The sequence below is a fragment of the Theropithecus gelada genome, chromosome 10 (assembly GCF_003255815.1).
Source record: "Theropithecus gelada isolate Dixy chromosome 10, Tgel_1.0, whole genome shotgun sequence".
NCBI lineage: Eukaryota > Metazoa > Chordata > Mammalia > Primates > Cercopithecidae > Theropithecus > Theropithecus gelada.
This window is the reverse complement of record NC_037678.1, coordinates 89,914,008-89,938,689: the sequence shown is the minus strand read 5'-3', so window position 1 is coordinate 89,938,689 and position 24,682 is coordinate 89,914,008. Positions and strand designations below refer to the sequence as shown.

Genomic DNA, 24,682 nt, shown 5'->3' with positions numbered 1-24,682 from the left:
GCTTAAAACCCTACATAGTTTTTCTATCACTCACAGTAATGAACCACTGTCCTTCCCAGCCCACATGTACTGTTCGTCGTTTCGGTGCCCATTTGCATGCCTTCCTCTCTGCCAAGAACAGCCACTTCACCCCCGCTTTCTTTCCCAGGAGCTCCCATGTGTTCTTCAAGACTTTGAAGAAGGCTTCCATTGACCTCCTTTCTCCTCAAGGTGACAAAACCAAAAATCAAACAAACAAGTAAACAAAAGCAGTGGCAGAAAGGAAAAGTAACCACAGAAGAGAGGAGAATAGGTTTAGACCGTGACTTTGAAGACTTAGAGACAAACTTCCCACAGAAAAGATCCTGACCTGAAAAGAAAAATCCAGGCAGAGGAAGATTATTCAGCAGGAGTGCCTTAGTGGAGGATGAATGATCCCTTTAGAAAGAGTGAAACTGTCTCAGCAAGTTCTTGAGAATAACTTCTTCAATATTAGCAAATGAGGTACCAAATATAAAGGTGCATTTTCAGAGTTTTAAAAATTCACAAAAATATTGGCTTTCAGCTTTGAAACCAAAGCTATTTCTTCTATGATAATGATAAACTCAGAAATTGTTTGTACAAGAGATAAAAAGTAGAAAACAAAACGGATGTATATAATTATAATCTTCTCAGTTATTATCGGCATAAACAACCTAAGATGAGAGTTAATGTCACTGCCTTTTTTCTCCTTCTAGAAGAAAGAGGTAATAAATCTTCAGGAAAGCTAGATTGCTAGATCCTTTTTCAACCCCCAGTTCCTGATTAGGGAATATCATTGCTTCTCGAACTAAAAACTACTAAGCAAACAATTAGTTGGTTACAGGAATGTCTCTGCTTGTTTTATGTTGAAATTGTATTCCTGTGTTTTTTTTTTTTTTTTTTTTTTGAGGCATAGTCTCACTGTGTCACCCACGCTAGAATGCAGTGGCATGATCATAGCTCACTGCAGCCTCCCATGCTCAAGCGATCATTCTACCTTAGCCTGCTGAGTAGCTGGGACTATGGGTGTACACCACCATGCCTGGCTAATTTTTAAAATTTCTGAAGACATGAGTTTTGCCATGTTGCCCAGGCTAGTCTCAAACTCCTGGGCTCAAGGAGTCCTCCTGCTTTAGCCTCCCAGAGTTCTGGGATTACTATTTTTAAATTTGAAAGAGCTATATTAAGGTATAATTGATGTACCTTAAGCTGCACATATTTAAAATGTACAATTTGTTAAGTTTTGACACCCATCACCACAATCGAGATAATTAACATATATATCACCCCCAAAAGTTTCCTCATGACCCTTTGTTAATGGTGGAGGGTGTCCAGTTTCTTGGCGTCTTGAACAAACAATTGGACAAAATGCACAAAGAAAGGAAAGAATGAAGAGTTTCATTGAAAATGAAAGTACAGTCTACATTATGGGAGCACGCCTGAGCATAAGGGCTCAAAGTCCCCATTATAGAATTTTTGAGCGTTTAAATACCCTCTACTTGGGGTACACCCTATGTAAACGAAGAGGATGAAGTAAAGTCAAGTCATTTACATGGCCTACACCATGTGGAGAGGATATTTCCTGTCATAACTGAAGTGTGAATCGGCCTTCTGTTCCCTGCCTCCAGACCCTATTGTCCTGCCTCATCTCCCCCTTGAGAGATGTGATCCCCATAAATCTCCAAAGGAGGCAGAGGGACTCATGGTCTTTTTTCTGTAACTGCGTCATGCTGGCTTGGGGTGTAGTCCCTACCTACCTATTGGTGATTACGGAACTCGCCCTGCTCTATCTAGTGGAGGCAGGGTAGTTTCTTGACGGCTAGGGGTGGTGTCTTCACCTGGAACTGGATGGAACCTTTGTTGCATGATCATCTGAAGCTTGATGGTCTCTAGACGAGAGGAAATGAATTTGGTTAAAAGATTTAATGGGGACTTTAGGGGGTGGATACCTACGCTGTCAGAGATGTTTGTTATAGAGACTTGCAGAAGAAAAAACAAACCCTAGTCTGTTCTAGAATTTATGTTTCCTTGAAGTCTAAGCACAAGCAACTCCATTTTGGTTTGGTTTGGTTTGTTGGGGCCTAGTGCATGAGCTTAGTCCAAAACAATGGCCTCCCAAAATTTTGTGGAAAAAATTCCCCCTTTTTGGTCAGGTTCTCACTTAGGTGAGTGTGACCAAAACTTAGGGCCTTAGCGCCACTCTCAGTTACCATCATTTTGGGTTTTTGGTTTGAGCACATCATTTATAGGTTTTGGTGTTCTCATGGTTGCACATTTCTTTCAGCTTTTGTCATTCCAGTTGAAGAAAGAACATCTGATGTTCTAGAGATGGCTGCATGCAAACATTTAAAACCTTTGAGAGAATACAGCGCACCAGGGAGACTATTATTATAACTGTTGGGAGGATAACACCAAGAGTTCGGAGTATGCTTCTAAACCCAAGGCCCCCATAAACCAAACCTCCTAAAATCAAATGAGCTAAAGAGTTTACTCACTTGACTAAGCAATTTCTTCATTAATCCCCTACCACTGAATTTCTTTTTTTTTTTTCTTTTTTCCTTTTTTTTTCTTTTTTTTGAGATGGAGTCTCGCTTTATTACCCAGGTTGGAGTGCAATGGGATGGTCTCAGTTCACTGCAACCTCTGCCTCCTGGTTCAAGCAATTCTCCTGCCTCAGCTTCCTGAGTAGCTGGGATTACAGGCACCCGCCACCATGCCCAACTAGTTTTTGTATTTTTAGTAGAGACGGGGTTTCGCCATGTTGGCCAGGCTGGTGTCAAACTCCTGACCTCAGGTGATCTGCCTGCCTTGACTCCTAAAGTGCTGGGATTACAAGCGTGAGCCACGGCGCCCAGCCAATGTGGGATACATTTCTAATCATTGCTTCTTTTACTTCAAACCATGGTAAAAGGACCTAACAAATGATGCCTTTCTAGAAGAGTGAAGGCCTCCTGGCAATGTTTTCTTTAACCCATGATGTGGGTTAGAGGAGTCAACCAATGTTTTGTTTTTGACTGATGATGAAGCAACGCATGTACCATTAAAGTTTCTTAACTACATTGGGCCTTCATCTTTTATCTATCAAAGTATAAGGTTATCCATGTATAAGGCTGGCTGTAAACTCCTTCACAAATAAAACTATATCCCATAAGTGCACATAACAGACCCCTTTTCCACTTCTACTGTTTGTAGAGGTATAAGCAAAAAAAAAAAAAAAATCAAAGATGAGAGTTTTATGATAGTAGAAGTCTTAAGCTGTGAACTTGGGAAAAGCTGTTCACATCAAGCATGCCATTTTCTTCTTGGGAGAAATTTCCCAGGGTAGCTTTACCTCAAAAGTTCCAATGCATGCACAGTTCCAAAAGTGTGGAGGGACCCTTCTCCGTTGCCAGACCATGAACCCAAAGCCCAAGGTCCTGAAGTTTTGTTGTAGTGTGGATGACAAGGACAGTCTTCTCCATGTTTCCAGAAAATTCAAACCATACAAAGCTTTCTTTACCTGGTTAAAATACACTGTAGCATAATAATCTACTGTTATAACATCAGCCCTTTGCATGGGAAAGCTTTTATACAACCAGAATGACAAATTGGAATTCAAATAACAATTAAATGAAATCATTTACAAAATGTTTAAATGTCCCACCAGGTGACCAAATGTACATGAAGCTTTAATTGTCTTCCCAGGAATATGGGACTAAACATTGGTTATAAACTATTTTAAACAATTTTAGTATCACCTGGTTTAATATGAAAATCTAACAAAGTATTTTCTTGGTATTTAATTAAAAATTTTTTTTGTTTTACTTGGGTTAGTAGCTTTACACAAGGAAACTTCATTCAAAGCAATGAAAAACAACAACCAGGGCTGATACTGACTACTAAAAATTGTTTTAAAATCAGAAGGAAAAATAGTATGGATTTCAGGCGTTCCCGAGTTATAAATGGGTTTTCTGCATGTTTGAAACCAAAAACAAACTTTCCTATAGAAATATCAGTAAATCTAGCAAAGAAATAACACACCTCAAGCATGTCATAGCCTGTCTTAAATAAGGGGAAAACATGAGCGCACTAGTAAGAGGCAAGTAAACGGTGCTTTGCTTTACAATTGAGGGAACCTCGCAGGCTCTGTTCTTGGCTGCCCCACGCAGGCAGGCAGCGGAAGGCAGGCCAAGGAGGAAAGAGCCCGGCCTCCCGGGTCCCCACAACTACAACTCCCAGGATGCCGCGGCGCAGGCTCCCGGCCGGTGCAGGCTGGACTCGGCTCTGCTGGTCCCGCGCTGAGGGGACTCTGGCCTCGCTGTACTCATGGCTTCTCCTAGCAAGGCAGTGATTGTTCCCGGGAACGGGGGCGGGGATGTGACCACCCACGGCTGGTATGGCTGGGTGAAAAAGGAGCTGGAGAAGGTAAGCGCCCAATGCCTCGCTGCTCGGTGAAGTCAGCCTGCAGCGAGGGACGGCGGGAGGGGACTGAGAGCTGAAGTTTGAACATGCGTCTAATCCCCTCCAGGAAAGCCCTGTGTGTTTTCCTTCCTCTCCCCCGCTGCCTTCTCTTAAACTCTAGAGCTAGTGGTCGAATTTTGGTTGGTAAAACTGCCTGGAAGACTTCTTTGAGGGCTCAGCCGTTAGAGTTGAAGGAACCCCCCTTCTTTGAACTACCCAGGCTGAGCCCCGAGCCCCGCCCCCCGCATCTGCTGCTGGTTCAGATTTGGGACTTCCCAGATAATTTTACATCTTCACTGCTCCTCGCTTCAGCTTTAAAAAAATTAAATATGCTATACTTAATATATACAAAGGATATATGTAACATGCGTCTACATTATGAGGCATAATGTAATGAATTACTAAACTAAAATCTGGGACATCGTCTTCCAAACGACCCGTATGTCTACCCATCTCAGACCCGTGCCATCCTGAAGTTTTTTCATCTGCTTCTCTTTTTAAAATTAAAGTACTTTTCAACCTATGAATATACCCTTTAAACAATAGACCGTTCAATTTGGCTTCTTGGTGAGCTTTATAAAAATGGCATCTTACTGTAGGCTGCCCTGTGCCGTTTGATTTTTATTTTTTAACCCTCTTCTGTAACCAGGGGGTGGGTCGGCTCCCTGGGTTGCCATCCTCCAGAGTAGATTGCAGGGCTGTGGCTGAAAACCCTGGTCAGAGCTACAACCCCAAAGTTCAGGGCTGGAGCTTCTGAGAGGATGCTGTCTCCAACTTTCTGTATCACGTTCCTATGCCACGTTTTACCTACTGCCTGGCCCACGGTCTATTTGGCTCCAAGTCAGTCTGTCTAGAACATATTTGTTCATGCCTGTCTATAGATGGAGGGCTGTAGAGGCAAATATGGGTGTACAAATGCAGATATAGGTCTCTCTATAGAGGTCAGCAGAGCTGCCTAGATACAGAACTACAGATGGAGTTGATGCGAAAGGATGGTCACTTAACCTACTTCATTTCTTAACACAAGTTAATACTGAATTGGTAACGATCATATCAGGTGCCTCATTTCTTTTTAGCAAAGTATTAGTAGTAATTAAGCTCTTTATTATAGCTTTTTCTCCCCCCTCATATCATAGATACCTGGTTTCCAGTGTTTGGCTAAAAACATGCCTGACCCAAGTAAGTTTTAAACTTGTTTTTAAACAGCCTTATCTTGTTGGGTTTTGATATTACCATGTTTGTGGTAGAGAACAAGAATATCGTAGTGGAGAAACCAAAGATGCCTATATACCTAAGAAAGAATAAGGCAAGTAGCTTGGGGAGGAGGGTGTGAACCAAAAGCCATAGAAAATTCTAGTAAGGATCAGGAAAGCACCTGGGCATGGTAAAATTTAATTTTCAACTTTGCACCAACTTGATCTTTCCCTTCTGTAAGTCTACAAATATTTTCAGGCAGAATTTGTGGGTATTACATTTGAGGCATACGTATAAAACTTTACAGCATGTGTTTGAGATCCTAATGTTTAAACATGTCATATTGCTACTTTTGTTCTGGGTATGCCTATGACTTGTCTCAGGAATCCCCTGTTTGGAAAGAATGAATAAATGTGTGTGAATTTTAGAATGTTCCAAGAGTTTTTTTGCTTTTTTTTTTTTTTTTTCTGAGATGGAGTCTCGCTCTGTTGCCCAGGCTGGAGTGCTGTGGCGTGATCTCAACTCACTGCAACCTCTGCTTCCTAGGTTCAAGTGACTCTTCCTGCCTCCCGAGTTCAAGTCAGCCTCCCGAGTAGCTGGGATTACAGGCACGCGCCACCATGCCTGGCTAATTTTTTTTTGTATTTTTAGCAGAAATGGGGTTTCCCCATTTGGTCAGGCTGTTCTTGAACTACTGACCTCAACTGATCTGTCCACCTCGGTCTCCCAAAGTGTTGGGATTACAGGTGTGAGCCACTGCACCTGACCAATAGCTTTTTTATTTTTTAAGTTTGAAAGTTTACATTAAAATTTCAGAGTTATATTTTATTATTTCCTTAGTATTTTCTTACAAGAACATGGTAAACAAAAAAAAAAAAAAAAAGAGAGAGAGAGAGAAAAGAAAAACTATTTGTCACAACTGTGGACTTGGGTCTTTCAAGTAGTAATACGTAAGCCTTTGGCTCTGTTAACACAGTCCTGTCTCCTGCTGTGGTCCTGCAGTTTTAAAAGTTGTGAATTGCTGAATAGTCGTCTGTTAGAAAGGTGGGGCAGCATTGGATTCAGACTGCCACTATCAAATGACAGACTTTTTCTTTACCCCGAACCTTAAGTTACAGCACGAGAGAGCATCTGGCTGCCCTTCATGGAGACAGAGCTGCACTGTGATGAGAAGACCATCATTATCGGCCACAGTTCTGGGGCCATCGCAGCCATGAGGTGCGATCTTTGTTAAACTGTATCCCCTTTGTGGGCTCCAGCCATGCTTGCTTGAGATATACCTTGTGTATATCTTAAGTTTCTATTGCAGAGGAAACAGTGCTGACCTCTAAAGTGGTAACATAATCTGTCCTAATTCCTTCCTGGTTTTGCTAGTGGATTGAAAAAAAAAATCTGCTCTTATTGGGATGCAGTGATCCTTTTAAAGCGTAAGTGGCTGCAAACCCCAGTGGCTTCCCATCAGTCAGCTCTGATTCTGTCTCTACAGACTCTCCTTCTCTCCTCCCAGCCAGGTTTACTGACCTCATTGCGGTTCCTAGAACATGCTAAGTACACACACATCTTAGCCTGCTCTCATTCTTCTACCTGGGACCTCTGTCCCTAGACATCAGCATGGCTTTCTATTCCCCTTGAAGTCTGTGCTCAAATGTCCCCTTTAGGTGAGGCCTTCTCTAATCACTCCATGTGAAACGGCTTCCTCACTCTGCTGGCTCCTATCCCTTTTATATCTTATTATCTGCAGCACATTTTTTTTTTTTTTTTGAGACGGAGTTTCACTCTTGTTGCCCAGGCTGGAGTGCAATGGTGCCATCTCAACTCACCACAACCTCCGCCTCCCAGGTTCAAGCAGTTCTCCTGCCTCAGCTTCCTGAGTAGCTGGGATTACAGGCATTCACCACTATGCCTGGCTAATTTTGCATTTTTAGTAGAGATGGGGTTTCTCCATGTTGAGGCTGGTCTCGAACTCCTGACCTCAGATGATCCACCCGCCTTGGCCTCCCAAAGTGCTGGGATTACAGGCGTGAGCCACCGCGCCCGGTCTATCTGCAGCACTTTTTATCATCTGACATCCTGTTTGTTTCTTGTCTGTCTCCTGCCAATAGAATGTAGACTCCAGGAAAGCAGGGCTTTGTTCAGTCTGGCACTGAAACCCCATTGCCTAGAAGAGAGCCTGGCATATGGTAGATTGTGTCTGCAGTGTCACTCACCTGCGAATCCCTGGTCCTTAGGTTCATGAGCACATCCCTACTGCTCATTAAGAATATTATATCTCCCCTTTTGGCCTTATAAGGCCTAGTGGGTAGTGACTTAGCTGGCTGACTAAGCTAAGTTTAGCCTATAAGGGTTGAGTTTCTTTCATATTTGCTAGGCAAAATGACAAAGGATAATAGTTTTTATTTGTCCCAAGCAGTCACTTAGGATGTCACATGAATTGCATGTCAGGGAATCTTGCCAAATTTCATAACCTTTCAGCCACACTGATTAAAGTTACAAGAGTATTTCAGGATGGAGCTACAAAATTATGGTACACTCCTAGTGTAAGGATGTTTATATGCTGCCAGGGGTTGTCTGGAAAACGAAGAGCTCCTTGTATTATTGAATTCTGTCCCAGCTCAAGCCAACTGCATTTTTCTCAAGCCATTGATTAGTAAAGATGTGCCTGCTTTTAAAGATCCTTGAACTCACTGCAGGATTATTAGCAACCTTCTAAGAATTGACTTCTAAAGTTAAGGGAGACAAGGAGAAAAATGGATGCCAAAACGATTGGGTTAAGGTTGTAGAATTTCCTATTGACACAATCATAGAGGACTACCCTACAGATGACTGTAATCATGAAAGGGAAGTTGTGCCTTTACAATGGAGAGATCACGTGGATGTCACCTTAAGCAAATGATCAAACTTAATCTCACCAATAATACACTGGCATCATTGTCCCCTGATGTGATGGTGTGGGAAAGACATAGCATCACCTATGTAGTATCCTTGCCAGAAATGTTTACCTCAGTCTAGTTAGGAGGAAACAGACAATCCCATTTAGAGGATAATGTACAAGACAGGCCTAAACTCTTAAACAATGTTAATGTCATTTAAAAGAAAAAATTTAACAGTGACTGAAGAGCCATGAAAATAAAATGCAATGCATAATCCTTGACTAGATCTAGGATTTTAGAATGTTTTAAAGGACGTTTTTGGTTCAGTTGGGGAAATGAATACAGATAATATTGCTGTATCAGTGTGAAATTTATTGGGTGTAATAGTGGTACCATGGTTAAGGGAGTGGCCTTCTCAAGAGATACATGCTAAAGTAAGGGTGAAATGTAACAAAATTAATGAATCTCGGTGGTGCTTGTTCTTTTTTTTTTCTTTTTTTTTTTTGAGACAGAGCCTCGCTCTGTTGTCCAGGCTGGAGTGCAGTGGCACAATATCGGCTCACTGCAACCTCTGCCTCCCAGGTTCAAGCAATTCTCCTGTCTCAGCCTCCCGAGTGGCTGAGACTACAAGTGCCTGCCACCACACCTGGCTAATTTTTGTATTTTTAGTAGAGAGGGGCTTCACCATATTGGTCGGGGTGGTCTTGAACTCCTGACCTCAGGTGATCTGCCTGCCTTGGCCTCCCAAAGTGCCGGGACTACAGGCATGAGCCACCATGCCCAGCCTAGGTGCTTGTTCTTTAAACGTTTCTATAGGTTTGATATTTTTCAAAGTAAATGGGGAAAAAAGTTTAGGCCCAAGAACAAAATACCAATGCTAACTCTTTCTTGGCACAAAGGTCTCTTGAAATTATTACTACTATGTGTCTTTCCTTATCCCAGTCTTTGCTGAGGGATACTGCTGTCTGCAAATACTATAATTCTGGTTTTTACCAATAAAGGAGCCTCACTCTACTTGCTCCTATCCTCTTTATATCTTATTATCTGTAGTACTTTTCACCTAGACCTAATCAATCCTAGATCTAGTCAAGGATTATGCATGGCATCTGACATCCTGTTTATTTCTTGTCTGTCTCCTGCTTACTTTTAATGGCAAAAACTGCAGTGACTTTTGTACCAACCTAATCGTTAGCTGGGTGTCTACTTGCCAGGCACTGTAATGGGCACCAGGAACGCAAAGATCAATAGGACTTATACCTGCCCTTAAGGAGCTGACAGTTATTGAGAGAAATTTACATAAGACGACACAAATGAATAATACAAGGCAATGTGGAGTGTGTGGTACCAAAGGTACATTTCTGGTATTGTACAGTGTTTCTTAAAATACAGTTCACAGACCACTTGCATTAGAGTCATCTGGGTTGAAGGAGGGATCATGCCTTAAAATGCAGATTCTAGGCCTTAATCTCAGCTTTCTGAATCAGAGGCTCTGGGTCTGAGCCTGAGAATCTGCATGTTCACCAACCAAGTGACACTGAAGCATACTAAACATGGGTGGATTACACATTTTTTGTTTATTGGGAAAGGTTTGCACAAGTTTGAACTACCTTGAAAAATGAGTAGGGGCTGGGCGCGGTGGCTCACACCTGTAATCCCAGCACTTTAGGAGGCCGGGGTGGGCAGATTATTTGAGGTCAGGAGTTCAAGACCAGCCTGGCCAACATGGTGAAACCCTGTCTCTACTAAAAATACAAACTTAGCTGGGCATGGTGGTGCATGCCTGTAATCCCAGCTACCCAGGAGGCTAAAACAGGAGAATCGTTTGAACCCAGGAGGTGGAGGTTGCAGTGAGTCAAGATTGTGCCACTGCACTCCAGCCTGGGTGATAGAGTGAGACTCTGTCTCAGAAAAAAAAAAAAAGGAAAGAAAAATGAGTAGAAGCTCATCCAGTAGCCAGGGTTGGGCCTGTAGTTCTGCAGTTTCCTTGCTATTTTTCACATCAACCTCAACAGCAGATAGCACATGCTTTCTGTAGGCTACCACAAATGAGTTTTTAAGTAGTTTATTGACTTTTTTTTTTTTTTTATTGAGACAGAGTCTTGCTCTGTCGCCCAGGCTGGAGTGCAGTGGCCGGATCTCAGCTCACTGCAAGCTCCGCCTCCCAGGTTTACGCCATTCTCCTGCCTCAGCCTCCCGAATAGCTGGGACTACAGGCGCCCGCCACCTCGCCCGGCTAGTTTTTTTTTTGTCTTTTTTAGTAGAGACGGGGTTTCACCGTGTTAGCCAGGATGGTCTCGATCTCCTGACCTCGTGATCCGCCCGTCTCGGCCTCCCAAAGTGTTGGGATTACAGGCTTGAGCCACCGCGCCCGGCCAGTTTATTGACTTTTTGGTGATCAGAGGTAACATTTATATTAGCTGACATCCTTTTTCTTTCTCCAGGTATGCAGAAACACATCGAGTATATGCTATTGTATTAGTGTCTGCGTACACATCAGACTTGGGGGATGAAAATGAGCGTGCAAGTGGTAAGTCCAAAGGTAGAAATCTGAGCAAAGCCCTCTCTAGACATGGGGCTGTCTGTTCAGGTCGTAAAAACAGTGCTGTCTTTCAGATATGCCAAAACATTCTAATAGCATAGGAGAAAGATTTACCACCTATCTTTGGATATAAGTTCACACTTTGATTTCTTCCCAAGCCGTAAGTCTAGAATTGAACGGTAGAGGCCTGGTTTTAGTTGAACCATGTACCACCTCTTCATGAGTAACTGTGGTATCAAGCCCTACAGATTTGAAAACAAAAGAATTACTGCTAACTCACACGTAGGCTCTGCTCCTTTGTGTCTCTATGTGGGTCGCCAGTGGGTATTTTAGAATATCTAGAGGGAGATTATCCATGGGCACTGAAAGACTGTTTTTTTTTCCCCATAGGATACTTCACCCGCCCCTGGCAGTGGGAGAAGATCAAGGCCAACTGCCCTTACATTGTGCAGTTTGGCTCCACTGACGACCCATTCCTTCCCTGGAAGGAACAACAAGAAGTGGCCGATAGGTTGGAAACCAAATTGCACAAATTCTCTGACCGTGGCCACTTTCAGAACACAGAGTTTCATGAACTGATTACTGTGGTAAAGTCTTTGCTGAAAGTACCAGCATAGACTGTATGATTTCTGCTATTTCGCATCCCAATATAGGGGTAGAATAATATCTACTATCAGCCGATTACTAGACACATAAAACATCCAGTTAAGTTCCAAAAGTGCCTGAAAAACAAACACAAGTTTCAACGTTCAATCTAAGTTACAAATAGCATTTCCATTTTCCACAGACTCTAAAACTCCCAAATTGCTATGAGCTACCACAGTATTTTCCTCATTTGGTAAGACATGTAAGGACAGCTTAACTGCCCTTCTCTAACCAAAGTAAGTCAGAAACAGCACCCAGGTTTCCTGATTCCCACTCCTGAGTAAAACGAAACAGGTTTTATGTATGTTGCAGGCGTCACACACTTTGCCTCTTTGAAATCAAAATTTCCGTTTCATTGGGGAAAGAAAACATGACTGAAAGTCCAGAGTGTTAGCTTAGAGCTCAAAATACTAGCTGCTGTTTCAAGCTGGCCCCAGACATTAAACCCAGACTAGGGCCTTCACCTCTGACACTTGTCCCTGAGTCCTTCAGACATGTTGAGAGAGACTGAGACAGGAGTCTTCCAGAGTCAGGAAGGAAGGAGAAGCACAGCAATATACATACATAATATATGTACAACTGACTAGATTTGTTTGAGACAGGAGTGGTGGGATCAGGGCTGTGTGGAGAGCTCATGGCCTGTCTAAATTGTTGCCATGTGGAAATGGGGCAGAGTGTTACCAATTTTCTGATTTTTTGTGTGGAAAAAAATGTCCAAATTATGGTCTTTAAATTTGGGGACTATATATATATACATACACACACATACACATACAATCCATATACATATGAGTATGTAAGTTGGCAATAAGAGTATACATCAAAACATTTGCAAACACTGCAAGATAAATAAAATCCAAGCCATCCATTTGTGACCACAGTCATAAGCATTAACTTAGCCAGGGGCTTTTAGATAATTATCTGTGAAGTCTGAGAAAAGACTAAGATAACCAAAATGAACATAATGTCAAAGGACGAAATCATGGGGACAATTTGGATTTTGTTCCAAAGTCAAGTGTTTTTAAAAAGAACCTGTCCATACTTCACGTTCTGTTCTATGGAGAACAGAACTTCCGTGGCCCTGTAGAGCTCTTTCAAGCACATTCCATTTTCTTCTGATCATACTTCCTCAAAAAGCCTTTTATTTGGCTGGGTGTGGTGGCTCATGCCTGTAATCCCAGCACTGTGGGAGGCTGAGGTGGGTGTATTGCTTGAGGCCAGATGTTTGAGGCCAGCCAGGGCACATAGCAAAACCCCATCTCTACAAAATATTTAAAAATTAGCTGGGCATGGTGGTGCACACCTCTAGTCCTAGCTACTTGGGAGGCTGAGGCAGGATTGCTTGAGCCCAGGAGTTTGAGCCTTCCGTGAGCTACGATCCCGTCACTGTACTCCATCCTGGGTGATGGAGCAAAGAACCTGTCTCTTAAAAAAAAAAAAAAAATTTAAATAAAGAAACCTACCCTTTTTCATTTCCCACCATTTTTTGGCTATTATGATCTCTAAGTGTTACTTCAAATAATTTCCAGTGAATCCACACTTGATGTTCCAGAGCCTGAGTTTGCTGCAGAAATATAATTTCCTATACTTCATGCCTAAAGGAGATTGAGAGCTATCACTTAAAACCAAAAGTCTTGGTTTTTAAATGTGCTTAGACAAAAAAAAAAAAAAAAAAATCAGGAAAGGTACCCTAATTGTTTAACAGCAGTCATCTTTGGGGAATGGGCATTTTGGTAGGTACAATGTGGTGGACGTCCTTCTTCTTATTTATTTATTTATTTTTTTGAGACAGTGTCTTGCTCTGTCACCCAGGCTGGAGTTCAGTGGCACAAATCTCAGCTCTCTCTAACCTCCGCCTCCCGGGTTCAAGTGATTCTCACGTCTCAGCCTCCCAAGTAGCATGAACTAAAGGCATGCGCCACCACGCCTGGCTAATTTTTGTATTTTTAGTAGAGATGGGGTTTCACCATGTTGGCTAGGCTGGTCTCGAACTCCTGGCCTCAGGTTATCCACCCACCTTGGCCGCCCGAAGTGCTGGGATCACAGGCATGAGCCACCATGCCTGGCCCCTTATTTTACTTTATCCTCCTAAGAGATTATTTGAATTTGTTACACTAAACATGTATTTTATAATAAAAAATAATTAAGATTTAAAACAATGTATTTGACTACTAAAAAGCAAATTATATAAGTCAGTTGAATAATGATGTTGTTAAAGAGGCTGTTTAGCACGAATTTGACCAAATCTGTAGTCAAAGTTTGATTCTACTTGAATTTTTTGGAAATTTGCTGTTGTGTTTCTTACTCTTTGTCTTGTTCTCTGTGAAGTCCTTTCGTAAAAAAACAAACTTACACAATTTAGTTCACAAAACTTTGTTGACCTCTCTGTAGAAATGAAAACTAAATATATGTAATTGAGAAATAATTCTGATACTCTTCATTCCTATAAAAGTAATCTTAAGATAGACCTATAGGATTGTTGATCTTTGCTGCCAAATATAACCAGTAACCACAGCTAGCTGTAAAATTGAAAATTCAGTTCAGTCAAAATAGCCGTATTTCAAGTACTCAGCAGCCACTGCGGGCTATTGGTTACCTTACTGACAGCCGATATAGGCTATTTCTGTCATTATAGAAAGCTCTATTGGACAGCATTGGTCTAGGACACATATTTTGTATTTTCCCCTCATCTACCATCCAATACTGAGTAATAGTTCAAAGTACAAGTGACTTAATTTGAAATGACTTCTGTTTGGCTATTTCTGTATTGCTTAGCTGATCACCACCAACATCATATGTCTATACAATTTACTAAATCACCCAACTAAGATCAAGGGTGTTTCATGGGAAAATCCACACAAACTATTCATTAAAAACCTGTCATAGAGTCATGGACTGGCATGGTTTCTGTTTGATTCTTTGTGGTCACCATTGAATATACAGGGGCCTCTGTACACTCTGGGGAGTATCTATTCTCAGGTGAGCAAACTACTGAATACTGAATGGAAATCAACTGTAAGTATTAGGACTTCATATGCAACTTGAGTTTTTGGTGCTGTCAGGAGTCTAGAGCCCCACAATTAGTTTTGGTTACAGTTTATCCCTGTAGGATAAGTGATCCATTTAACTATTCATCAGAGGTGCTGTATTTTTTAATAGTCTCTTATCTCCTAATTTTCAGAATTAAAAACATGCCATGGGAAAAAAGTTTGAAGGTTCTCTTTGTTGGTGAGGTAAGGAATACTTTTGTTTTACCCATTGAATGTTAAGCTCTAAAAATCAATCTTTAGCTATAGAGACATAAGACAAAGCCTATATTTAAAACATAAGCTGGTTTCTTCTCATTTCTAGCTCTCTTCCAAGTTCATTTTTCTTACTACAAAAACTAGTGCCTTTTTGATAGGCCAAGTCCCAGGAAGGAGAGACATTGTTCTTACCATTCCAACTGTCACTGAGGGTAGAAGAGAAACCCTCTGTAGTTCCAGGTTCCCAAATCCTTCATATATATATATGTATGTGTATATATATATGTATGTATGTATATATATGTATGTGTATATATATATTTTTTATAGTCCAGAGGTCTTTTATTAACACCTATTATGCCATGAATTCATAGGGAATAGGTTCCAGCAGCTCAGGTTCCTTCCCATTGGTTCTCACAAAGTGTGCTTCTCCGGGTGGAGCAGGCTGGCGCTTCAGTTGAACCCAGGTAACTTTCTATTTTTTTCTGGAGACGGAGTCTTGCTCTGTCACCAGGCTGGAGTGCAGGGGTGTGATCTCAGCTTACTGCAACCTCTGCCTCCCGGGTTCAAGCGATTCTCCTGCCTCAGCCTCTTGAGTAGTTGGGACTACAGGCGCATGCCACCATGCCCAGATAATTTTTGTATTTTTAGTAGAGACAGGTTTTCACCATGTTGGCCAGGATGGTCTCCATCTCCTGACCTCATGATCCGCCTGCCTCAGCCTCCCAAAGTGCTGGGACTACAGGCATGAGCCACCGTGGCCGGCGAACCCAGATATCTTTCTCTTGGGCTTCTTTCTTTTTCTGATCATTTTCCTTCACGCGTTTCAGGAAGCTATCTCGGCTCTTAGAGTGCTTAATGTGCTCAATACGCGCATTCTCTTGGCAAGAATCTTGCCCTTGTTTACAATACTGCGAACAGCATGCTGGCGAACATTGTAGACTCTTCCAGTTTTGCCATGGTAATACCTGTGGGGCATTCCTTTTTGAACAGTACCCATTCCTTTGATGTCTTCAATATCACCTTTCTTATAGATTTGCATATACATGGCCAAAGGAACAACTGCGTGTTTTCTAAAAGTCCTAGAGAACATATAGTGGGTGCCACTCCTCTTTCCCTTTGTGTTCGTCATTTTGGCGAATTACTGGAAGATGGGAGTTCTGGCCAAAAGGCTATATATCTTATATAGGTATATATATCCAATACTTGAAATAATTTTTGTTACAAAGAGCTAGTGTCATCAAATGCTAATTTGTAGAGCTGGCCAAAGAATGTATTGGACAAAAATTGGTTACTGAGCTGAATTTTATTTTACTGATACCATTTATCTTAAAATAACTCTTCTGATGTCCACTTAGAGCATCTCCAAACTGGTGTTAGAACCCAACCGTCAGTACTAGCAGAGCTTGAATTCCTTTCCATCGGGTCCCATGTTTTTGGCTTGGATACAGAAACTTCTAACTGGAGCTACAAAGTGAAAATATGAAGCTAAAATTCTAAAAAGCCCTACAATCAACTTCTGTGCAACAATACATCAAATAACCTAGTCTTTTCTATGTGGCTGACGATAGGAACTGAAAGTGCTATTAGAACTGAGGACAATTACGGCTTTCTGCTTAGACATATCTCACCATGATTTTTAGAACAGAGTAAGGAAGGGAAATAAATCTAAAACAGAATAAGAAAAGAATGTTATCCCCTCCCTCAAAATAAAGTGTGAATGGAGGGCATGGAGTATTTTTAGTTTTAGTTAATGCTAGAACAGAATACCATAGACTGGTTTATCAACAATAGAAATTTATTTCTCATAATTCTGGAGGCTGGGAAGTCCAAGATCAAGGTGCTTACAGATTTGTTTTCTGGTGAGGACCCACTTCCTCATTTGTAGATGGCTGTCTTCTCCATTTCACGTGGCAGAAGGGGTGATGGAGCTCTCTGGGTCTCTTTTTATAAGGGCACTAATCCCATTCATGAGGGCTCTTACTCTCCTGACCTATCACTTCCCAAAGGCCTCACCTCCAAATACTATCACATTGGAAATGAGATTTCAACATTAGAATTTTGGGGGCACACAACATTCAGTCTACTGAAGACATTAAATAAGAATCTAGGGTAAATTCTAAGAAAGAATACATTTTTTTTTTTTTTTTTTTTTTTGAGACTGAGTCTGGCTCTGTCGCCCAGGCTGGAGTGCAGTGGCCGGATCTCAGCTCACTGCAAGCTCCGCCTCCCGGGTTTACGCCATTCTCCTGCCTCAGCCTCCGGAGTAGCTGGGACCACAGGCGCCCGCCACCTCGCCCAGCTAGTTTTTTGTATTTTTTAGTAGAGACGGGGTTTCACCGTGTTAGCCAGGATGGTCTCGATCTCCTGACCTTGTGATCCGCCCGTCTCAGCCTCCCAAAGTGCTGGGATTACAGGCTTGAGCCACCGCGCCCGGCTGAAAGAATACATTTGAGTTACAGAGTGAAACATAAGACTTTAAGAAAGAAGGAACAGTGAAAATATTCTCTTTAGGATGAAAATGATATATTTATGTACTGTAAATATATCCTTGACAGTAGTCATTGGGTTTGAAGTAAGTATGGTAGCATAGTCTCCTAAAAGAACATTTCTGATATAAAAAGGAATAGTGTGTGGAACAGGCATGTTCCACTCTCCCCCAGTCATACCCCAAGTTTGCATACACTCCTTTGCTATTCCTGCCTTTAACCACTTCTAATTTCTTTTCAATGAAACCACTGAGAAAGCAGAAAACAGAAATGGCGGTAGTGAACCAGATATGAAAAAAACTTCCAATGAAGAACTTAATAAACAACTTTAAAAAGAACATTTTTATACTCTAGCCCTTATCATAGTACTTGGTAAATATGGGTATGTTAGCATCTTTTTCCTTGGCCCATCAGGAGTCTTGAAAGATGTGGTCCTCCGGAGTTTCAAAGTGTTTTATATCTTGAAGAATGAATTTCACTACTAACCTTATTTCTTTCATATTCTACTGGCTATTTTACTAATATAAATTTAGTCTTCATAAATAAAAAAATATGTTTTCATAGCAGCAAGTCTATATCCATTATTATGAAGTTTGCTTTCAAGGAGATTTGATGTTCCATCATGAATTAAATTATCTGCTCCCAAAGTAACTTCATTTGCAAAATGTCCATTAAGTTCATAGCTCTCTATTAAAATTCGAGCCACTCTGTCATGTAAATACAGTTAGATGGTGAAATCTCACCACCTTCATGGCAGTCATCAAAAACCTTTAAAAAAGAAAAAAAATTATATTCAAATTAAAGTTTTAAAATATCTAAGACCCAACCACTTATTTAAAGCAAGATTAAAAACAAAACTTTCTTTTTTTTTTGAGACGGAGTCTCGCTCTGTCACCCAGGCTGGAGTGCAGTGGCCGAATCTCAGCTCACTGCAAGCTCCGCCTCCCGGGTTTACGCCATTCTCCTGCCTCAGCCTCCCAAGTAGCTGGGACTACAGGTGCCCGCCACCTCACCCAGCTAGCTTTTTTTTGTATTTTTTAGTAGAGACGGGTTTTCACCGTGTTAGCCAGGATGGTCTCGATCTCCTGACCTCGTGATCCGCCTGTCTCAGCCTCCCAAAGTGCTAGGATTACAGGCTTGAGCCACCGCGCCTGGCAAAAACAAAACTTTCAAACTGAAAGGGATTAAGACTGTATTTAAGAACACACTATGGCCGGGCATGGTGGCTCACACCTGTAATTCCAGTACATTGGGAGTCCAAGGTGGGCAGATCACAAGGTCAAGAGATCGAGAGCATCCTGGCCAACATGGTGAAACCCCATCAGTATCTACTAAGAATACAAAAATTAGCTAAGCGTGGTGGCAGGCGCCTGTAATCCCAGCTAGTCGGGAGGGTGAGGCAGGAGAACTGCTTGAACCCGGGAGGCGGAGGTTGTAGTGAGCCAAGATCACGCCACTGCACTCCAGCTTGGGTGACAGAGCAAGACTCCATCTCTGCAAAACAAAAACAAAAACAAAAACAAAACAAAAAAAAAGAGCATACTATAATAGGGCCCGCTTTGTCATCATTAAGTTAGGAGTAGTAGAGAGGCCTTTTACTGTGGCATTAAGATGACCTTGCTCACCTGTCTGCTGGGCAAAAGGTCATCACCAGGTAACACAGGAAAACAGGCAGGGAGACCTATACATATGAATGACTTGATTTTGATTAACCGAATGTTTCATGTTTAGCTACCTTTTTGTGAAGGGTGCAAAATAGAATTCCTAATATGTTAGCCTTTTGTCTACAGATTGAAACCAGGGCATAGAGAGCTTAGGCATATAGACAAAGGCTGATATAATGAAATAAAACACACACAGGCTCATGACTATAAATGCCATGAGGACTGGGACAGTGTCTCGTACTTTCTCTTGGATCCTTAGTGACTAGAGCATAGAGCTGGCACTTATAAAATTTGGGAACGAATGAAGGAGGAGTGCTGGGGCATGCTGCAGGGGAAAGACATGAACTCTGGGTTTGAATCCCGGTTACTTCTAAGCTATAGGCCCCTAGGTCTTCCTAAGCCTAAGCTCCCTCACTTTTAAGGGGAAATAACACCACGAGCTTCAAGAAGGTAAGGAGGATTAAATGAGACCACCTATGGAAATCATCAAGGACACACCTGGCCCAAGGTAGGTTCTCAACAAATCTCATTTTCTGCCCTGTTTAGGTGAAATGATTAGCCCTCATCAAAAAGTGTCCATTTCAAGGCCAAGAGCAGAAAACGCAAATATCCTTAATGTGGTTATTCCAAGAAAGAATGTAAAGCAGGAGGCTGGATGTGGTGGCACATGCCTGTAATCTCAGCACTTTGGGAGGCCGAGGGGATCACCTGAGGTCAGGAGTTCAAAACCAGTCTGGCCAATATGGTGAAACCCCATCTCTGCTAAAAATACAAAAAATTAGTTGGGCATGGTGGCGGGTGCCTGTAATCCCAGGTACTCGGGAGGCTGAGGCAGGAGAGTCGCTTGAACCTGGGAGGTGGAGGTTGCAGTGAGTCAAGATCGTGCCACTGCACTGCAGCCTAGGCGATAGAGTAAGACTCCATCTCAAAAAAAAAAAAAAAAAAAGAATGTAAAGCAATGATTTGTTCATTAAAGGTCTGTTCATCAAGGTTTCATGGAGGTTTGAATAGCTCTTGGTCAACCCTAAGAGTCTGAGAAAACTGGGGTGTGCTTGCTTTGTTTCTTTTCTTTTTTTTTTTTTTTTTTGAGACAGAGTCTCACTCTGTCGCCCAGGCTGGAGTGCAGTGGCTGGATCTCAGCTCACTGCAAGCTCCGCCTCCCGGGTTCACGCCATTCTCCTGCCTCAGCCTCCTGAGTAGCAGGGACCATAGGCGCCCGCCACCTCGCCCAGCTAGTTTTTTGTATTTTTTAGTAGAGACGGGGTTTCACCGTGTTAGCCAAGATGGTCTCGATCTCCTGACCTCGTGATCCGCCAGTCTCGGCCTCCCAAAGTGCTGGGATTACAGGCTTGAGCCACCACGCCCGGCCTGCTCTGTTTCTTAATGTGGCACTTGCACCCAGGGGCAGTCAAGTGTAAAGTGAAGCCACTGTAACTCACCGGGCAGAGTCCACAGGGTGCCCGGACCAAACCCGTGGGAGGGATGATTGGACTGACTGCCCTGTACAGTTTCATGTGTCCGTCTACACTGCCAACTGTGCCTTCTTTTGCAGCGATGATCGTCATCTCCACTTTTCCATCATAAATGAGTGTATTCAGGATGGTTTCAATGTCCTCCATGGATAACTCTACCTAAAAAAGGCATACATCAGAAAGGACACAAATAGGACAGGGAGATATCCACTTGGAGGGTGTTAAAACAGTAAACGGTTGCTGGGCGCGGTGGCTCACGCCTGTAATCCCAGCACTTTGGGAGGCCAAGGCAGGTGGATCACCTGAGGTCAAGAGTTCGAGACCAGCCTAGCCAACATGGCAAAACCCCATCTTTACTAAAAATACAAAAATTAGCTAGGTGTGGTGGCGGGCATTTGTAATCCCAACTACTCGGGAGGCTGAGGCAAGAGAATGGCTTGAACATGGGAGGCGGAGGTTGCAGTGAGCTGAGATTGCACCACTGCACTCCAGCCTGGGCAACAAGAGCCAAACTCCATCTCAAATAAATAAATAAAACAGTAAAGGGTCATAATTCTTCTGGGAAATGGGAGAAACATTATGCTGGGGTGGAGTAATTTGAAGCACAAAGAGGAGGAACAATAGTCCAAGTTAGCACAAACCACTGAAATGCCAGGGACAGAACTCTAAGCGCATGCTGAGTTTGACACTTTCTGGTATTTTTACTTCCTAGGTAAAATCTAGAAATCTTATAAAAAAGTAGCATTTCTTTAGCAGGAATTTATTGGAGATTTATAAAATGCTTGAGCAGAAAGGCACTCTAAACATCAAATAGTCCAAGTTCCTAGTTTTTATAAATGAGAAATCTGAGGCCCAGGAAATTAAAATGAAACGTCCAAAATGGTCACTTTGATTTCTTCACTGTGAAAAGCATCCGTGTCCTTAAAAAAAGAATTTCAAAAGGCTAGGGTACAGTGGCACTTTGGGAGGTCAACGCAGGAGGATCACTTTGAGTCCAGTAGTTCAAAACCAGCCTGGGCAACAAAATGAGACCCTATTTCCAAAAAAAATTTAAAAAGCATCAGTGTCCCAAGCTTAGTGTCAGTTCAGACAATGCCCAATGGTAGTGACTGCCTTTGCTTAAGATACAGGACAGTATTTTCCCAAAGTGGATTCTGCAGAATGTTCGTAGCTATCATCCCCCAAAAAACAGGCTGGGTCAAATACATGTTTGGAATACATTGTATGTGATGAAGAATAAGTTTTAAAAAATAAGATGAAATTCAGTTCTGACCTTACTGATTCCCAATTCACAGATATATTTCCACACTTCATGTGATGAGGCAAATGAACTATTTCTTTGTATCATTGGGTTCTGTTTGCTTTCTCGTGCAGTTTCTGCCTATAAGGATTGAAACATAAGAAATCTAAGCAAGAATATTGGTGTGTTTTCTGAATACACTTTATACTGAGTCAAACCAACAGCAGAACATATTTAGTTTAGTAAAAATTACCAATTTCAGGTTTTTAATTCCTATAAAATATGATAGATTAAAATCCTCTACGAAAAACTTTTTACAAGAGGGTTTGTGGTGATGTTTCCTCAATCATACCTCACCTTGGATTGTAGGAATTTAAAACACTGTTGGTTCAGCACCTCTACAAACTCAGATTCAAAATCCTGGTCACTATACCAGGCTCCGCCAGTCACAGACCGATCCGGCTGCAGGTTATAGAGCATGTACACCTTCTTTTTTGAGGCCTAGGAAAGAACACGCACAGTTCAGGTATTTATAACAATTTCCAAAAACGAAAAGAAAAACACCTATATTTTGGAACAGTTTAAGACGTACAGAATTATTGCAAAGATAGTACACAGAGCTCCTATATGCTCCACGCTGTCTCCCCTATTTTTAACGTCTTGGATTAGTGTGGTACACTTATCACAATTAATGAACTAATATTGATAAATCATTACTAACTAAATGCCGTACTTTATTCAGATTTCATTAGTCCTGATGTTCCTTTTCTGCTCCAGAATTCCATCCAGGACATCATACTACATTTAGTCATCTCTCCCAGGCTTCTTTTAGTTGTGACACTTTCTCAAACACCATATTTCTATCACTATGGACTCATGAGTATTTATCTTATACTTTGAGTTACATTCAAATACTTCACTGTTATTCCCATATTGGAAGCTTTGGAATGCTTTGGGCATTGGAAGCTTTTCACTTGGTTCCTGTATCCCTTTGATATGCTCCCATCATTGTGTGTGTGTGTGTGTGTGTGTGTGTGTGTGTGTGTATTTTAGCCCTTTCTTTCTTTCTTTTTTTGAGACAGGGTCTTGCTCTGTCGCCCAGGCTGGAGTGCAGTAGTGCAATCTCCATTCACTGCAACCTCTGCTTCCTGGGTTCGAGTGATTCTCCTGCCTCAGCCTCCCAAGTAGCTGGGATTACATGCACGCGCCACCACGCCCAGCTGATTTTTGTATTTTTAGTAGAGACGGGGTTTTACCATGTTGGCCAGGATGGTCTCGATCTCTTGACCTCGTGATCCTCCTGCCTCGGCCTCCCAAAGTGCTGGGATTACAGGTGTGAGCCACCGTGTCCAGCTATTTTAGCACTTTCTTTCTTTCTAGCACTACAAGATGTCAAGAGCATTTACTTTTTTTTTTTTGAGACAGAGCTTTGCTGTCATTGCCCAGGCTGCAGCCAGGTTCAAGCGATTCTCCTGTCTCAGCCTCCCGAGTAGCTGGGATTACAGGCACTCATCACCATGCCCAGCCAATTTTTTGTATTTTTAGTAGAAATGGGGTTTCACCATGTTGGCCAAGCTGGTCTCATTCCTGACTTCAGGTGATCCACCTGCGTTGGCCTCCCAAAGTGCTGGCATTACAGGCATGAACCACCGTGCCCAGCGTCAGGAGCATTTTCAGTATGTTCATTTTATTGCATGATAGTATTAGAAACCAAGACTTGGGCACTAGATGTGTTCATTGCCATCGGGATGTCATCACTTCTAGGCCTTCTCAGTTGGCAGCACAAGACTTATGTGTGCATATTAACCTTTGTATATATACATATAGCTATCCTCAATATTTCTAAATTAACCATCTATATTATTTATATTAAATTATACAAGAGTCCATACTGATGTTTTCAAGTCTAATCCATTGCTACATGGATCATTCTAACTTCCTTTGTTTGTCTGTAACTGCTCACTCCAACATTGAGGAACCCAAATTTCACTGGGGTGTAAACATGAAGAATTTGGGCCAGGCATGGTGGCTTATGCCTGTAATCCCAGCGCTTTGGGAGTCTGAGGTGAGTAGATATTTAAGTCTAGGAGTTCAAGACAGGCCTGGACAACATAGTAAAACGCTGTCTCTACAAAAATACAAAAATTAGCTGAGCATGGTGGCATGTGCCTATAGTCCCAGCTATTTGGAAGGCTGTGGTGGGAGGATGGCTTAAGCCCAGAAGGTTGATGCTGCAGTGACCTATGATCATGCTACCGCACTCCAGTCTGGGTGACAGAGCCAGACCATGTTTCAAAAAAAAAAAAAAAAAAAAAAAAAAATTTGGCTAGACTATGTCTTTTTTTCTAGGAAGTAACTTCTACATCTTTGGAATTTCCCAATAGGCCTTGTTATTCATGGTGAATCCCTTAGATCACACCTGGGTTTATGCTAACAAAGTGACTCCTGATGGTACCCTAAATCGTTTCAGGATAGGAGGTGTCCATGCTGGAAAGACCAACCACATGATTAGAGGGTTGGGGCTTTGGGCCACATGACATCAGTCCAATCTCTTGGGAGGGGAGAGGAGCTGGAGATTGAATTCACTCACATGAGCAATAATTCAATCAATCATGCCTGTATAATGAAACCCTAATAAAAACTTTGGACAGCAAAGCTTGGGTTAATTTGGTTAATGCTTCTGTCATACAAAATAATTTCACCACCCGAAAAATATTTCTCATGCTTCACCTATTCAACTTTCCCTACCATCCCTGCCCTCACCCCTGATCTTTTTAGTCTGTATAGTTTTGCTTTTCCAGTATGTCATATAGTTGTAATCATATAGTATGTAGCCTTTTTGGACTGGCTTCTTTTTTTTTTTTTTTTTTTTTTTTTTTTTTTG

The 24,682-nt window shown here is 42.0% G+C and overlaps 2 protein-coding genes and 1 pseudogene across 2 annotated transcripts in view; 1 reads left to right on the top strand and 2 right to left on the bottom strand.

The window, feature by feature from the left end:
- Window positions 1-4,231: 4,231 nt before the first annotated feature.
- Window positions 4,232-14,895, top strand: RBBP9 (RB binding protein 9, serine hydrolase). Its single transcript, XM_025399644.1, has 5 exons — window positions 4,232-4,404; window positions 5,577-5,619; window positions 6,747-6,852; window positions 10,946-11,031; window positions 11,434-14,895. The coding sequence occupies exons 1-5, from the start codon at window positions 4,306-4,308 to the stop codon at window positions 11,658-11,660; spliced, it is 561 nt and encodes a 186-aa protein (XP_025255429.1). The 5' UTR covers window positions 4,232-4,305; the 3' UTR covers window positions 11,661-14,895.
- Window positions 14,896-15,278: 383 nt separating this feature from the next.
- Window positions 15,279-16,065, bottom strand: LOC112633198 (annotated as a pseudogene).
- A 1,681-nt stretch (window positions 16,066-17,746) lies between these two features.
- POLR3F (RNA polymerase III subunit F) overlaps window positions 17,747-24,682 on the bottom strand; it is a 17,716-nt gene continuing 10,780 nt past the window's right edge. The window contains exons 6-9 of the mRNA XM_025399643.1: window positions 22,156-22,299; window positions 21,832-21,939; window positions 20,526-20,717; window positions 17,747-18,190 (exon numbers count right to left, since the gene is read on the bottom strand). Coding sequence (XP_025255428.1) covers window positions 18,113-18,190; window positions 20,526-20,717; window positions 21,832-21,939; window positions 22,156-22,299 — 522 coding nt within the window. The 3' untranslated portion in view covers window positions 17,747-18,112. The remainder of the gene's footprint in view (window positions 18,191-20,525; window positions 20,718-21,831; window positions 21,940-22,155; window positions 22,300-24,682) is intronic.

Coding starts and splice junctions, on each gene's coding strand:
- RBBP9 (XM_025399644.1), top strand. CDS start 4,306: ATGGCTTCTCCTAGCAAGGCAGTGATTGTTCCCGGGAACGGGGGCGGG. Junction 4,405..5,576: donor TGAAAAAGGAGCTGGAGAAG/GTAAGCGCCCAA, acceptor CTCATATCATAG/ATACCTGGTTTCCAGTGTTT. Junction 11,032..11,433: donor TGAAAATGAGCGTGCAAGTG/GTAAGTCCAAAG, acceptor TTTTCCCCATAG/GATACTTCACCCGCCCCTGG.